Source organism: Girardinichthys multiradiatus, chromosome 14, assembly GCF_021462225.1.
Source record: "Girardinichthys multiradiatus isolate DD_20200921_A chromosome 14, DD_fGirMul_XY1, whole genome shotgun sequence".
NCBI lineage: Eukaryota > Metazoa > Chordata > Actinopteri > Cyprinodontiformes > Goodeidae > Girardinichthys > Girardinichthys multiradiatus.
Window position 1 is genome coordinate 6,706,774 of NC_061807.1, and position 16,349 is coordinate 6,723,122.

General features: G+C 49.1%; 1 protein-coding gene across 4 annotated transcripts in view; it reads right to left on the minus strand.

The window, feature by feature from the left end:
* Nucleotides 1-16,349, minus strand: part of nfxl1 (nuclear transcription factor, X-box binding-like 1) — a 30,185-nt gene that overhangs the window by 7,671 nt on the left and 6,165 nt on the right. For 3 of the 4 annotated variants that reach the window (XM_047385790.1, XM_047385787.1, XM_047385786.1), the window contains exons 5-17: nt 13,704-13,834; nt 13,244-13,288; nt 12,369-12,502; nt 12,045-12,130; nt 11,598-11,673; nt 11,413-11,510; nt 10,835-10,949; nt 10,503-10,627; nt 10,306-10,428; nt 9,723-9,813; nt 6,978-7,098; nt 1,823-1,979; nt 1,481-1,572 (exon numbers count right to left, since the gene is read on the minus strand). In XM_047385790.1, coding sequence (XP_047241746.1) covers nt 1,481-1,572; nt 1,823-1,979; nt 6,978-7,098; nt 9,723-9,813; nt 10,306-10,428; nt 10,503-10,627; nt 10,835-10,949; nt 11,413-11,510; nt 11,598-11,673; nt 12,045-12,130; nt 12,369-12,502; nt 13,244-13,288; nt 13,704-13,834 — 1,394 coding nt within the window. Of the gene's footprint in view, nt 1-1,480; nt 1,573-1,822; nt 1,980-6,977; nt 7,099-9,722; nt 9,814-10,305; nt 10,429-10,502; nt 10,628-10,834; nt 10,950-11,412; nt 11,511-11,597; nt 11,674-12,044; nt 12,131-12,368; nt 12,503-13,243; nt 13,289-13,511; nt 13,633-13,703; nt 13,835-16,349 lie in introns of all 4 variants that reach the window. The other variant, XM_047385791.1, reaches the window with a different exon arrangement.

Consider the following 16,349-nt stretch of genomic DNA (forward strand, 5'->3'; position numbering starts at 1 on the left):
GAGGAGGCTGGTGTCTGATGATGACTCCTACATCATTTAAAAAATCTTTGATGCAATTAAAAAATAAGAATCATCCCGTCCTGTACTTGTTCTGTTTAACTTCGGGCCAACGTGATTTTCTGTAAACCACCTGAAGGTGGTGGAACAAACATCTCCAGAAGGCTCTAGGACTGGACATCTGGTGGTTGACCACAGCCTGAAGAAGTTTGTTCCACTACCTTCCAGTGGATCCACCATATTCAGGAGGTTCTGTGTGAAGGTCATAACAGCTCTGACAACATGGTGGCCCGATCCAGGTCTGCTGAGACCAGAACCAGAGACAGGCCTGAGCTCAGCTTGAGATGTCCCTGGTCTGGTGCCTTAAGCTGAGGTTTAAGTAACCTGGATATTCCTTTAGATCCAGAAATGGGTTCTAACAGAGGTTCTGACTTTATTTGGAGCAGCACAGGTCCTCCCCAGGATCTCCACGTGGTTCTAAATAAAAGCGTTTATTTCAGACTGCTGTCAGGTTCTGCCACATCGTGAAGTTCAGCGTCAGAAATAGCTTCTGGATTTTACTGAAGGGACGGTCCCTGAGCGAGGTCCAGTCATGGTCCTGGTCCAGCTGTTTCTTGGCTCCTCCTGATCTGGATCACACCTAAACAAGGAATCTGGAAACATCTGTTGCAGCAGTTGTCATGGAAAAATACAGACCATGTCTTCCATTCCCAGCAGCACACTGGGCCAGCTGGCCCTGTGCTGGTACTGGTTGTGCTGGTACTGGTTCCTGGTTGTTTGCATCTCAGCAGCTTTTGGAAGCCAGATCATGATTATGATTGATGAGCAGCAATTTCTACCTGGATTTAGTGGAAAGTGGAACGCTGCGGTTCCTCCAACCATCCAGAACCAGGTCCACATTATGATCCGGGTCCAGGTCCAGATAAAGGTCCTGATCCAGGTGCAGTTCTAGATCCTGATGCACTTCCACATCCAGATCCAGATCCAGGTCCGGATCCATATCCAGATCCTGATACATTTAGAGATCCAGGCCCAGATGCAGATCCAGATCCAGATCCAGATCCAGGCCCAGTTCTGTTAAACCAGCAGTTTTACACCCAATAATTTTCAACTAGTTTAGAGAAAACCTTCAACATTCCTGGATTTTACAGAACAGTGTTTCTGTCATTTAGTTTTCTAACCAGAACCTCCAACCAACCAGGACCTTCTCTGACATCTCAGAAACCGGACCTAAAACCATGGCAACGGTATGACGAAACTTTCTGAAACTGAAACTTTAAAAAGGACCGGTGCCTAGCTTAGCTAGCTAGCTTAGAGACAAAAGCTAGCTGGTGAAATAAATGCTGAGGAGTATTTGGGTCAGGTTCCCCCGAAGAAGCAGAACTCCCTGATCTTCACATAATAAGTCATTTAACATGGTTTTAAGATCATGTCTCCTTAACAGAACCACCACAGTAATCAACAGGGTCTGACTGGGACTCACGTTGGTATCGGGACCAGGCAGGGCGGACACGGCAGAGCTTTCTTTACAAAGGCCGGCTCTGATGGCTGCTCCCACGGACCGGCTAACTGGACCTAAACACACAAACAAAGACAGCCGGATCAGAACTCTCTCTGGTGGGAAACAGGAAAGGTCCTTTAATGGTTGATGACAGATAAGACAAGGTCAAGCTGGGATGTTTGTGGGGGAGTTCTGGACCGGATGGAAACTGCTTTAATTTCTGACTAACTGCAAATATAGACTTTGGGTTTTTTACACAAACCAACAGTCCAAAGGATGGAAACAAGTTCTACCAACAGACAAGCAGGAGACGCTGAAACAGACCTGTTGGGACCGGACCAGCACCAGGTCGTGGCAGGGCTGAGGACAGGTGTGCTCGCAGCCGGGCAGGGGCAGGAAGCAGAGCTGTCTGCAGGGGGGGCAGGGGCTCAGGTGGCACCGGTGGGGCTCTCTGATCGGGTGGTGGCAGGAGGAAGGAGTTCTGTAGGAACAACCAGAACTTTAACAAAGAACAAATACTTCCTGATCACCTGGTAGACCTATAAAACCCAATCAGATCCAGTCCGCTGCTGACGGAACCACTGATTCCATTGGACCTAATAATAATTTTGTTTCTGCCCCTTCACAAATTGATTCTCTTGTTCATAGTGTTTCTTCATCATTGCGTGATGCATTAGACAATGCAGCCCCCTTGAAAAAGAAGGTAATCATTCATAGGAGGCTAGCTCCTTGGTTTAATTCAGAGCTGCGTACTTTAAAGCACAATGTTAGAAAATTGGAGAGAAAATGGCGCTCTACACACCTAGAGGATTCCTACTTAATCTGGAAAAATAGTCTACTGTTGTATAAAAATACACTTCACCAAGCTAGAACAGCTTATTTCTCATCATTAATAGAAGAGAACAAGAATAATCCTAGGTTTCTCTTTAGTACAGTTGCTAAACTTACACAGAGTCATAGCTCTGTTGAACCATCCATTCCCTTAGCTCTTAGCAGCCATGACTTTATGGGATTCTTCTTAAATAAAATTGATTCTATTAAAAATAAAATCTTTGACATACTCCTGAAGATGATTACTTCATCCTCAGCAAGTGAGACAACATTGGAAATAACTGTAGAACCTGATCTTTGTTTGGACTGTTCTGATCCTGTGGAGCTTCCTGAGTTATCAGAAATATTAGCTTCATCTAAACCTTCAACTTGTATGTTAGACCCAATCCCAACCAAATTATTTAAGGAAGTGTTCCCTCTGATTACCAGCCCCATTTTAGGTATGATTAACCTATCCTTAGTAAATGGATCAGAACCACAGGCTTTTAAGTTAGCTGTAATTAAACCTTTACTTAAGAAACCTTCGCTTGATCGAGATGATTTAATAAATTACAGACCTATATCCAATCTTCCATTCTTATCTAAAATTCTTGAGAAAATAGTTGCTAATCAAATGTGTGAACATTTATACAGCAATGACCTGTTTGAAGAGTTTCAGTCAGGTTTCAGAGCTCATCATAGCACTGAAACAGCTCTGCTGAAAGTCACTAATGATATTCTTAGGGCCTCAGATAATGGACTTGTGTGTGTTCTGGTTCTGTTAGATCTCAGTGCTGCATTTGATCCAATCGACCATAATATTCTCTTAGAAAGGCTGGAATATGCTGTAGGGATCAGGGGAACAGCGCTAGACTGGTTTAAATCTTATCTGTCTGACAGATTCCAGTTTGTTCATATAAATGATAAATCATCTTTAAACTCCAGGGTTAATTGTGGAGTACCACAGGGTTCAGTACTTGGGCCAATTCTCTTTACTATGTATATGCTTCCAATAGGTCAAATTATCAGGCAGCATAGGATAAATTTTCACTGTTACGCTGATGATACTCAGCTTTACTTATCCATAAATCCTGATGAACCCAACCAGTTAGACTACAAGCATGTCTTGAAGTTATAAAAACTTGGATGACTTTAAATGTTCTGCTTCTAAATTCAGACAAGACAGAAGTTGTCGTCTTTGGACCGGAGTCTTTAAAAAAGAAACTGTTTAGTCAATCACTTAACCTGGATGGCATTAAATTGATCTCTGATAATAAAGTAAAAAACCTTGGTGTTAACTTTGACTAGGACATGTCATTTAAATCCCATATTAAACAGGTTTCTAGGATTTCCTTCTTTCATCTCCAGAACATTGCCAAAATTAGAAATATCCTGTCCAGGAGTTACGCTGAAAAACTAGTCCATGCATTTGTTACTTCAAGGCTGGACTATTGTAATTCTTTACTATCAGGATGTCCACAAAATGCAGCCACAATCCACCACCCCCATCTCTCCAACCTCAAGAGGGGCCTTGGCACCTCCAACCCCCACCCTGAAGTTCCCCCCCACCAGCCCTCTACCCACGCCGAGGACGGCTCTTTCCATCCAGGAGAGGGACGTCAACAAACTCTTCAGGATACAGAACCCCCGGAAAGCTGCTGGTCCGGATTCTGTCTCACCAGCCAGCCTGAAGCACTGCGCTGATCAGCTGTCTCCAGTCTTCACAGACATTTTTAACACCTCACTGGAGACATGTCATGTGCCAGCCTGCTTCAAGTCCTCCACCATCGTCCCTGTTCCCAAGAAGCCAAGGACCACAGGGCTTAATGACTTCAGACCCGTCGCCCTGACCTCTGTGGTGATGAAGTCCTTTGAGCGCCTTGTGCTCTCACACCTAAAAGACATCACCGACCCCCTCCTGGACCCCCTGCAGTTTGCCTATAGAGCCAACAGGTCTGTAGATGATGCAGTCAACCTAGCCCTTCACTTCATCCTCCGGCACCTGGACTCCACAGGAACCTATGCCAGGATCCTGTTTGTGGATTTCAGCTCTGCCTTCAACACCATCGTCCCAGTTCTGCTACAGGAGAAGCTCTCCCAGCTGAGTGTGCCCGACTCCACCTGCAGGTGGATCACTGACTTCCTGTCTGACAGGAAGCAGCGCGTGAGGCTGGGGAAGCACGTCTCTGACTCCCTGACCATCAGCACCGGTTCCCCCCAAGGCTGTGTTCTCTCTCCTCTGCTCTTCTCCCTGTACACCAACAGCTGCACCTCCAGTCACCAGTCTGTCAAGCTTCTGAAGTTTGCGGACGACACCACCCTGATCGGACTCATCTCTGATGGTGACGAGTCCGCATACAGATGGGAGGTGGACCATCTGTTGGACTGGTGCAGCCAGAACAACCTTGAGCTCAACGCTCTAAAGACAGTGGAGATGGTTGTGGACTTCAGGCAGAACCCAGCCCCACCTGCCCCCATCACCCTCTGTGACTCCACAATTGACACTGTGGAATCTTTCCGCTTCCTGGGAACCATCATCTCCCAGGATCTCAAGTGGGAGCCAAACATCAGCTCCCTCATCAAGAAAGCCCAGCAGAGGATGTTCTTCCTGCGGCAGCTGAAGAAATTCAACCTGCCAAAGACTATGATGGTGCACTTCTACACAGCCATCATTGAATCCATCCTCACCTCCTCCATCACCATCTGGTACGCCGCTGTTACAGCCAAGGATAAGGGCAGGCTGCAGCGTGTCATTCGGTCTGCTGAGAAGGTGATTGGCTGCAGTCTACTGTCGCTCCAGGAACTGTACACCTCCAGGACCCTGAAGCGGGCAGGGAAGATTCTGGCTGATCCCTCCCACCCTGGTCACAGACTCTTTGAAACTCTCCCCTCTGGCAGGAGGCTGCGGTCCATTCGGACCAAAACCTCACGCCACAAGAACAGTTTTTTCCCATCTGCCACCAGCCTGGTTAACAAAGCCCGGAAACCACCCTGACATTCTCCCTTTTTTGCTGACAGGACACCTGTAACCTGTAACTCTATGAGTTACATTAACGCTCAGCTTGGACTCCTGCTTTATTTGCACAATGACCACCTGCACTGTTGTATTGCTCTTGCATCTTATACTGCTCTATATTTACTCTCAGTCACTTAAAACTGTGCACATATATTTATATTATATTGTAGATATGTTTATACTGTTTCATTTGTATTGTATTGCACCAACTACGCCAAAACAAATTCCTTGTATGTCCAAAAACGTACTTGGCAATAAAGCTTTTCTGATTCTGATTAAAAGCCTTCAGCTGATTCAAAATGAGTTCTGATGAAAATTAAAAAGAGAGATTATATTTCTCCTATTTTAGCTTCCCTTCATTGGCTCCCTGTTAAATCCAGAATAGAATTTAAAATTCTCCTCCTCACATATAAAGCCCTTAATGATCTAGCTCCATCATACATCAGAGATCTGATTGTTCCATATGTTCCTAACAGAGCACTTTGTTCTCAGACTGCAGGTTTACTGGTGGTTCCTAGAGTCTCTAGAAGTAGAATGGGAGGCAGATCCTTTAGTTATCAGGTTCCTCTCCTGTGGAACCAGCTCCCAGTTTTAGTCCGTGAGGCAGACACCCTGCCTACTTTTAAGGCTAGGCTTAAAACTTTCCTTTTTGATAAAGCTTATAGTTAGAGTGGCTTAGGTTATCCTGAGCTATCTCTGTAGTTATGCTGCTATAGGCTTAGGCTGCTGGAGGACATAATGACCACTTTCACCCTCTTCTCTACATTCTCATACTACTCTCCAATTTTGCATTATTTGCTGTTATTTCAGCTTTTAACTTTGTTCTCTCTTTTCTCTTCCTAGAAGCTACACCTGGCCTGACTCTGTGTCTACCTGTGACACCTTTCTGGAGAGGGGAATCGTCCGAGCTTCTGCTGGCAACAACTTAATGCTCACCTTCTACAGATGATCCACATAGCCCTGTCTTTCAGTGTTTAACCCTTTCTCTCTCCTAGACATGACTACTGACTGAGCTTCTACTGTAACTAACTCTATGTTCTCTCTTTCAGACTCTAACCTTGAAAACTGGCTCAGAGTTTATCTGTTCTTTCTTTCTAGATGAAACAACTAAAGGAGCTACTTCCATTAACATTTACTTTTCCTTCCCATAGAAAGTACTCCTGGATCAGTGCTTCTTTGTTCTCTTTGTGTCTCTGCTCTGTTCTCTCTAAGCCCCAGTCGGTCGTGGCAGATGGTCGCTCACACTGAGCCTGGTTCTGGTTCTGCTGGAGGTTTCTTCCTGTTAAAAGGGAGTATTTCCTCTCCACTGTCGCTACATGCATGCTCAGTATGAGGGATTGCTGCAAAGTCAACCCCAGTGACTGTCCACTGTCTCTACATGCTCATCCAGGAGGAGGGAATGCTGCAAGTCACTGACTGGATGCAATCTGCTGGGTTTCCTTAGATAGAAAAACTTTTTATCCAATTTGAATAAATAACTGAATCTGACTGAACTGTTCAATGGTTACGATTAACTGGAATGTATGAACCTGACTGTTGTGAAGAACCTTGAGACGACATGTGTTGTGAATTGGGGCTATATAAATAAAACTGAATTGAATTGAACAGAACATCATGAACACATGCTGCTCATCCTGCAGCGCAAACATCTACCTGCACGGCTCCTTGCAGCGAGGTGGTTTGGTGCTCCTCTCACGGCCGCACGGAACCACCAGCACCGTGGATCCACACGTACAGGGAACGTCCACCGTCTCTGGACAGGGATAACAGCTTCCTGGAGGACAGGACGGACACATTCATCCATTTCAGTGGCGGAACCAAAGCTGAGGAGAAACCCAGAAAGCCTACAGACGTACCAATCAGTCAATCAGAGATTAGACAGTGAAAGTTCTTCCCTTTAACCGGTTCTGATCAATGATCTGCCGGTCCAATCCTGAACATTCTGGTTTTTCCAATTCATTAAAATCCCCGGAACCAAGAACTGCCACCACTGTGGACCTCTAAAACATCAACCAACAGCAGGTTCTGGGATGCCTGTTGGATTCCAGTCCTTCCACAGTTCTGACCCACCCTGCAGCTGCTGATCATCTCATTTAAAGCTAAAATGACTTTGGACCCTGCGGGAAGACATGCTGTAACAGAACCGAGTTGGAGAGCAGGTGTGAAGTGTTGGGCAGTGCTTCATTATAATCAGCGCAGCAACCATCACTTACTGGTTCCATCACTGGAGTTTTCTTCATGTGAGGAAACCAGAACCACCAGTGAATTGGGCTGAGTTGAGCTGCTGGAAGGACGAGGCAGGATAAAGATGGGCCGGGTTTGTGGTTCTGTCCATGAACCATGTTTTAATGGGAGGGTAGGAATCTATCTTCTGGGCTCTTATTGTGAAAAGGAAAGGAAGCAGTTGTTGAGTCGTTACCCTGTCCTGTTGACCCAGTCAGCTTAGAAACATTCTGGCCCAGTTGGTCAGGACGACTAAAGATGCCGACATCATGTCTATCAGTGGTTCTTGTTAAGAAGCTGAAACAGTGAGGCAGAGGACAGGAATGATGAGGTTCTGATCTGCTGCTAGCTTCCCATGGAGTGAGCAAACCAGAACTGGACCATCACTGAACACCGACTCTTATGAAACCTTTATTATACCTGTGAAAACACCTAACTGGACCCATCACAGCAGAACCACATCATAGATTCACTTTTATAATATTTACAGAAACAGAAAAATAGATTTTTTGGTTTTCTGATTTTTGGTTCTGATGAACCTGGTTTGGTGACTGGATTGGATCTGGTACCATTATACCCTGAGGTTCTGTTGTTACTGGATCAGATATGGAAACAATCTCCAGGTCGGAAAATAAAGGGCAGGACATTCAGATCAGGCTGTTCTGGTTGGGTCCATCACCTCCACTTTCAGAACATCATGGAACCATGTGCTAATGCTGTGTATGAACAGCAGGAATGAGGACAGTCATGTAGTCCCGGTCTGTCTCTAAATCCAGAACCTCAGCAGGGGCTGTAAGTGAACTGGTTCCAGAACACAGGTTCTGTCTGCATCCCATCAGTCACACAGCAGAGGCCCATTAAAATAGCCCAGCAGCAGATAGGACCGTCACACCTCCTTCAGATAAACAGAGCCCGCTGCAGGGTTCTGGTTCTGCCTCAGGTCATAATAACACAACACATTAGCATCAGTCAGAGTCTGAAAGGTCAAAGGTCACAGGCATCCACTGATTAGACAGTTTGGTGATGAATGAATTAAGGTTGACCTGCAGCTCTGACCTCCACGGACTGAAGCTTCTGCTTAAATGATTTTATGTTGGGCTCACCAAGTCCATCAGTACATCAGTTTCTGCACTTATACTGTAGAACCTGGTCCAACAAATGTTTTCAACATTGGGACAGAACCAGAGACTCAGAGGAGGATCAATGTCTAGGACCATCTAAATATGAGGCAATAAAGCTGAAACTCTCAGATATTCTAGACGTTCCTACCTGCTCATTCTTCCAGGGAATTATGTTTGAGTCCCAAACTGGACTGAACATGTGACCCACGTTCACACAAACACCCGGCGCCTCAGCGGCGCCTCTTATCGGCCCGCTGACCTCCTATCTGCTCCTCGCTGAAAGGTCAGAGCAGCCAATCAGCACGCAGAAGGGCACATGAATTACCTCTGCTGCTGGGAGCCAATCAGAGACTGTGGAGAAGCTTTATCAGGGAACAATGGAGGCAGGAAGCTGTCAGCTCGTCCACACACACACACACACACACACAGTCAGCTCAGAGTGTGTGTGTGCAGCTATGAGAGGTGATGGGGCCAGAGTTTAACCTCTGACCTTCCAGCTGAGGCTTGGTGAAGAAGTCGTTGTCCATCTGACAGACTGAAGGTGTGTTAGATGATCTCAAGCTGGATCAAACTAGTTTTAATCAGAAAAAACTCCTAGCAGTCGGTTCAACCCAGAGGAATGAGCAGAACCAGACCCATTTCTGCTGATTCCTCCCAGCCAGCCAGCCAGTAAGGTAAGTTTATTTTTAACATGAATTCATCTTTAATTGCAGCAGAGGTATGTTCCTCTGAAAGGTTACAGCTTAATGAAAATAATGTTCGTTTCTCAGAGTGATCGAGTTATGGTGCTGACCCGACTGTCACTGACACACTGTTTAACAAGCTGGATGTACACAGAGGACTGGATCCAGATATTATTGGAAAGTTGAGTGGAAGGAAAAAGTAATTTGGCATTTTTCCCTTCTGAATGAACTCAAATAAAACGATGCTGTCAGAGCACTAACAATTTAATTTGATTAGAGGCTTTTTACTCCTGGTGACCAGCAGGTCGATGACAGCGGTACCACAAACACATCGATTCTGAACGGGTCCAACCCAGCACATGATAAGTTACCTTGGTGGCAAACAGAGGGGCACTTGTGGTTCCGACAGCCCAGAGTCCGACCACAGATCTGATCACAGGGGGGGCAGTTACCTGGGCAACACTGAAACACAAAGCATGATGGGAAAGTGAGTTTAAATGAGGACGTTGATGTATTCTCCTCAGTCTCTGGTCTGTTACATAGAAGGTCAGAGGTTAAGCAGCAGAAACCGGTCTGCTAACAGAGACCCGGTTAAACATGAAGCCTCAGACAGCAGCCGACCTTCTCCGGTCTGGACAAACATGGTTGAGATACCATCAACATCATCAGGTGAAGGGGAGGACTCTATCCAACCAGCACCAGAACTGGAGCTCCTAACAGGAAAGTTTAATGTAAAGAAAGAAGGAAGCCGACAAGTAAGCGATGAGTCACATCAGGTCCCGCTGCAACTACAGACTCTAGCGTAGTTTATTAGTGAATTTTATAACACAGAACCATGAGTAAAAGTTATCTTTATCACATCTGTCAGTTTCAGCTTATTTCTGGATGCTGACTGGACCAGAGTGAACAAACAGAACCTAAAACCCGATCTGCAGCAGTGAGACGGTCCCTCACCTTCCTCCTGCACTGGTGTCTCTGACAGGTCCTGGTTTTAGGACATTTAGAGTCACACAGGTACTCCTTATGACACGCCATCTGCTTCCTGTACTTCCCACACCTGCACTCCTTCTCCACCTCCTGCAGGGACACACAGTCCGTCTCAGAGGGGGTGTATTACTGCTTTGGTGTGTCATGCAGTGTGTGTGTGTTACCTGTCTGCAGGTCTCACAGCTCCCGCGGTGACACCTCATCGAACACGTGTGTTTCAGACATGACAGGCGGCGCTCACACGTGTCGCCGCAGGGTGGGACTTCCTCCGTGCACGGCAGAGACGACTCTGCACACACAGGAAGCAGGTTTAGAGCAGACACAGAGAAACATGAGGTCTTCATGTCTGAGCAGAGAGAAACGTTTCAATGATCCTGATGTGGGACGAACAAAGAGAGGATTTAATGAGTGGATCTGATGGTGTACAGAGCGTGAACATCTACAGAACCGGACCACGGCAGAACGTTGCGTTTGTTTTCTGTGGATTTCATCTTACTGGTTTTCCCACAGGGACAGGATCTGCTGACAGAGCGAGGACACGAAGGACAGCCTCCATCATGACACACCTCCTCACAGGTGTGGTTCCCACAGGAGAGCAGGGCTCCACACACCTGAGACAGAAACATGGAGTCAGAGATGTGCTGCAGGACAAACAGGAAGGATACTGGGTTTACTGGATCCCAGCTGGGTCATAAAATTCATACCAGCCAGTAGGAACAGGTATTTAGCCTTAATTATACTCAGTCTTCATTTATTCCTATGAGAATGAGAGGCTTTTCAATGCAGTCATATGTGTTGATTCCACCTGGTGGCTAAAGCTGGTATTACACTCTAACCTGTAAAACATGCCGTCACTCAACAGTGTCAACAGTTAGTTATTTGGATCCAATTTACAGGTTCAGACGATAATTCATCATTTATAACAGCTGTGTCCAAACATCACCATTATTTAGACGTAAAAACTAAAGTGATGCAGCCATACTGGCAGGAATTTACAGCTCAGGTGGATCTCTGCAGGGAGTTGGACCAGGAGGATCCATTCAGAAACTCATGTTTGGAGCGGACTGGTGGTACCTGCTGACAGTTCCAGCGGGGGCTGGCGCAGGGTCTCTCTGCTGTCTGTCGCCCACACACACAGCTCTGAAGGCTGACTCTGGGACAGGGGGAGCACTCTGACACAGAGACACACAGCAGGTTACTCTGAGGGACAAACTGGTGCTGCTCGGCAGCTACAGGTGTGTGTACAGGTGTGTGTTTACCTGTGTGACACGGCTGAGAACAGGCGTGCTGTTTGCAGGCCAACAGCTTCCCACACCGCTGCTGGCAGGACCACGACTGAAATCAAAGTGAACAACACCTTTTAAGACTTCCTCTGGAGAGTGGTTATGTTGAGTCCATGTGAGCAGTCAGTGTTTACCTGCAGCTGTTAAAAAACCAGGAGACACATACTGGTTTCTCTGGTTAACTAAAGCTCACAGTTTCTGCTGCAGGTCGTGATTCTGTCAAACTGAGCTGAGGTTTACCCACCAGAACATCGTTTAAAGCTAAACTGACACGTTTTAACATCGTCTAGCAGCAACGTCTCCGTCCTGAAGGTATCTGCTGAGTCCTGCAGGTTACACACTGAATACTCATGGGAACCTAACATGACCACATATTCATTTAAACAGCGTCATCCTTCTGGCTGTCAGGTGTGCTACACACACCTTGTTGCTGCAGCGACGGGGGAGGGGCTTAGCTTTGCCGCACATACAGGAAACGGACACCATCTTTGGACATGGTGGACATGGACCTGGAGACACACAGAGATACAGGATGCTGCTGTTTTACCAGGACTACTGCAGGTGTAGTTTGTGATTACAGCAACCTAATTTCTGGTTGCCATGACGTCCTCAACCATCCTGCAGCTCAGAACAGAACATTAGGCCTGGTTCTGGTCTCTGGGTCCGCTCAAAACTGGCCTTAAATAAAACTGGTAAATATCAGGACCAGAAGAAACCAACATCTCCAACATGGTGGTGTGTGGTTACCAGGGTGACAGAGCAGCAGACAGGTGTGTCCACATCTGGGTCGGAGATCCTTCTGACAGACGGACCCGCAGGAGTGAGGAACCAACCAGGGATCAGCTGGAGGATCCTGCAGCTTCCCACAGTAACACATGTACCTGAACACAACACAAACACACACAGACCTGATGGTCCGTTCATACTGGAAAGGCTGAGTTTCTCACCTCTAAGCCACAAAAACCAACTGGAACATCTGGTGAAATTAAAATTCTGAGGGGAAAAGTCTGAGGTTTCCCACCAACACTGAAGGCAACATTCAATATGGCCGCCGTGTGTAGTAAATGTAATAACAGAGGAATAACATGGTTTGTATTTATCAGTTACACACAGCTGTAAAAACACTGGCCTGGAATCCCAACTGGTTTCTGTCTGGATGACGTCATTCCCAGCGCTGAGATCTGATGATAGAACCACACCCTGCCGGCTGAAACTGGGTTTTATGTCTCCAGCTGGCGGACTGCGACAGCAGCTAAACAGTAAAATGATCCGTTTATGTGAGCCTAACCAGAGGATCCTGGTGCCCCCTGCTGGGGATCAGAGGTCAGAGGTCAGGAGCAGGACCTTAACGTCAGCTCAGACCACTGATGAAGTCACCTGCTGATCCCAGACCAGATTTACTGAGGTCCCACTGATTCATGTGGTAATCTGATGGATCTCAGCTGGATTAAACCCTGGAGTCATGTCCTCTGGTGGTTTCAAGTCAGGTTAGAGAACATGAAGACTGATGAAGATGAGCGTAAACAGGTTGGTAATCCTAACCCTGATACATATGATGTGTTCTGGTCCAGTTCTACAGTAACTACATGCACTGATGACAGAAACAGGTGACTTAGACCTACCTGTTGGGTGTTGTGCTGGGAGGATATTCAGTACGGCACTTTGGACTGAGAAGAGAACATCAGCAGTGGTTAATATTAATAAATACATATCAGCTGCAAGCTAGAAGAAGATGGAACATCAGCAGATATTCTCCTCCTCCAACAACTCAAAGGTGGATCTGAACAGGTTTTCAGGCACTCGAAGCTGCAGACAGAATCTGAGAGACCATCAAACCCTTCAGACCTTCAGTAAAATGAATTCCTCTGAGAGTCACTGCAGTTTTCTGACCTTCCTGCTTGCTGTAGATGCATCCGAGGACTATCAACCTCATTTAGGAGTGATGACTCACATCCAGCTCCTCGTCTATGAAGCTCTAAGCATCTCAGCAGCAGAGTAGATGTGAAATGGTCTGAATATTAAAGTGAAATGAGTGGAAGGGTGAGTGTGTTTAAATGAGAAAGGTGTGTTTTTGATCCTCACCAGGGCCAGGGATGCTGCTTCTGACCAAAGTCTTCATCAGTGACAGAGGAGATGAGGAAGACTGAGTCTCTGGCCCATTTCTGGATGCAGGGCAGGTGGAAGAGGGAGAAACAGCCCGAGCAGCTCCACACCTGAACACATAAACCCTGAGTTCAGACTGACAGGAGTCCTCAGAGAGCCTTACTGAAGGTGTTCACAGTGTTAGTGAGGCTCAGTTTGCTGGGATTGACATCCATGATCCAATCACCAGTCAGAACCTCTAAACCTGACGCCAGAATCAGGTCTGGCTGAGGCTCATGGGTAATGTAGTTTATCAGCTCACACAGTTTGTTTGTTATAAATGGATTATAACAGAATTAAGATCATTTCCCTGATGTGCTCTGATCTCTTCTGATGTTTGATTCTACAACAGATGCTAGTATTTACATCCATTTACAGCGTGGTGGTCCTCATCCAGGAGGTCCCAGAAGAACCCAGAAAAACACCTGAAGCTCTGCAGGCCTCACTGCCTTAGTTAAGGTCAGAGGTCATGATTCAACGATAAGAAAGAGAGACCGGACTTTTGGGGAAATATTCTGTGGACTGAGGAGACAAACGTGGACCTTGTGATGTGTAACACCTGGTTTAAAATTAGGAACCAGAACATCACAGCTACAGTCAAACATGGTGGTGGTATTGTGATGCAGGCCTGCTCCAGGGCTCCAGGGCCCTGGGCTCCAGATCTCCAGGGCCCCAGAGCTCCAGCGCTCCGGAGCTCCAGGGCCCCAGAGCTCCAGGGCACCAGAGCTCCAGCGCTCCAGGGCCCCAGAGCTCCAGGGCACCAGAGCTCCAGCGCTCCAGGGCCCCAGAGCTCCAGGGCACCAGAGCTCCAGCGCTCCAGGGCTCCAGAGCTCCAGGGCACCAGAGCTCCAGCGCTCCAGGGCCCCAGAGCTCCAGGGCCCCAGAGCTCCAGGGCACCAGAGCTCCAGCGCTCCAGGGCCCCAGAGCTCCAGGGCACCAGAGCTCCAGCGCTCCAGGGCTCCAGATCTCCAGATCTCCAGGGCTCCAGATCTCCAGGGCTCCAGAGCTCCAGATCTCCAGGGCCCCAGAGCTCCAGATCTCCAGAGCTCCAGGACTCCACAACCCCAGGGCTCCAGAGCTCCAGATCTCCAGGGCCCCAGAGCTCCAGCGCTCCGGAGCTCCAGGGCCCCAGAGCTCCAGCGCTCCGGAGCTCCAGGGCCCCAGAGCTCCAGGGCACCAGAGCTCCAGCGCTCCAGGGCCCCAGAGCTCCAGGGCACCAGAGCTCCAGCGCTCCAGGGCTCCCGATCTCCAGGGCTCCAGATCTCCAGGCCTCCAGAGCTCCAGGGCACCAGAGCTCCAGCGCCCCAGAGCTCCAGGGCACCAGAGCTCCAGGGCACCAGAGCTCCAGCGCTCCAGGGCCCCAGAGCACCAGAGCTCCAGCGCTCCAGGGCTCCAGAGCTCCAGGGCACCAGAGCTCCAGCGCTCCAGGGCTCCAGATCTCCAGATCTCCAGCGCTCCAGGGCCCCAGAGCACCAGAGCTCCAGCGCTCCAGGGCCCCAGAGCTCCAGGGCACCAGAGCTCCAGCGCTCCAGGGCTCCAGATCTCCAGATCTCCAGGGCTCCAGATCTCCAGGGCTCCAGAGCTCCAGATCTCCAGGGCCCCAGAGCTCCAGATCTCCAGAGCTCCAGGACTCCACAACCCCAGGGCTCCAGAGCTCCAGATCTCCAGGGCCCCAGAGCTCCGGAGCTCCAGGGCCCCAGAGCTCCAGCGCTCCGGAGCTCCAGGGCCCCAGAGCTCCAGGGCACCAGAGCTCCAGCGCTCCAGGGCCCCAGAGCTCCAGGGCACCAGAGCTCCAGGGCCCCAGAGCTCCAGGGCACCAGAGCTCCAGCGCTCCAGGGCTCCAGAGCTCCAGGGCACCAGCGCTCCAGGGCTCCAGATCTCCAGGCCTCCAGAGCTCCAGGGCACCAGAGCTCCAGCGCTCCAGGGCCCCAGAGCTCCAGGGCACCAGCGCTCCAGGGCTCCAGATCTCCAGGCCTCCAGAGCTCCAGGGCACCAGAGCTCCAGCGCTCCAGGGCCCCAGAGCTCCAGGGCACCAGAGCTCCAGGGCCCCAGAGCTCCAGGGCACCAGAGCTCCAGCGCTCCAGGGCTCCAGAGCTCCAGGGCACCAGAGCTCCAGCGCTCCAGGGCCCCAGAGCTCCAGGGCACCAGAGCTCCAGCGCTCCAGGGCCCCAGAGCTCCAGGGCACCAGAGCTCCAGCGCTCCAGGGCTCCAGATCTCCAGATCTCCAGGGCTCCAGATCTCCAGATCTCCAGGGCTCCAGATCTCCAGGCCTCCAGATCTCCAGGGCTCCAGAGCTCCAGATCTCCAGGGCCCCAGAGCTCCAGATCTCCAGAGCTCCAGGACTCCACAACCCCAGGGCTCCAGAGCTCCAGATCTCCAGATCTCCAGGGCCCCAGAGCTCCAGCGCTCCGGAGCTCCAGGGCCCCAGAGCTCCAGCGCTCCGGAGCTCCAGGGCCCCAGAGCTCCAGGGCACCAGAGCTCCAGCGCTCCAGGGCCCCAGAGCTCCAGGGCACCAGAGCTCCAGCGCTCCAGGGCTCCAGATCTCCAGATCTCCAGGGCTCCAGATCTCCAGGCCTCCAGATCTCC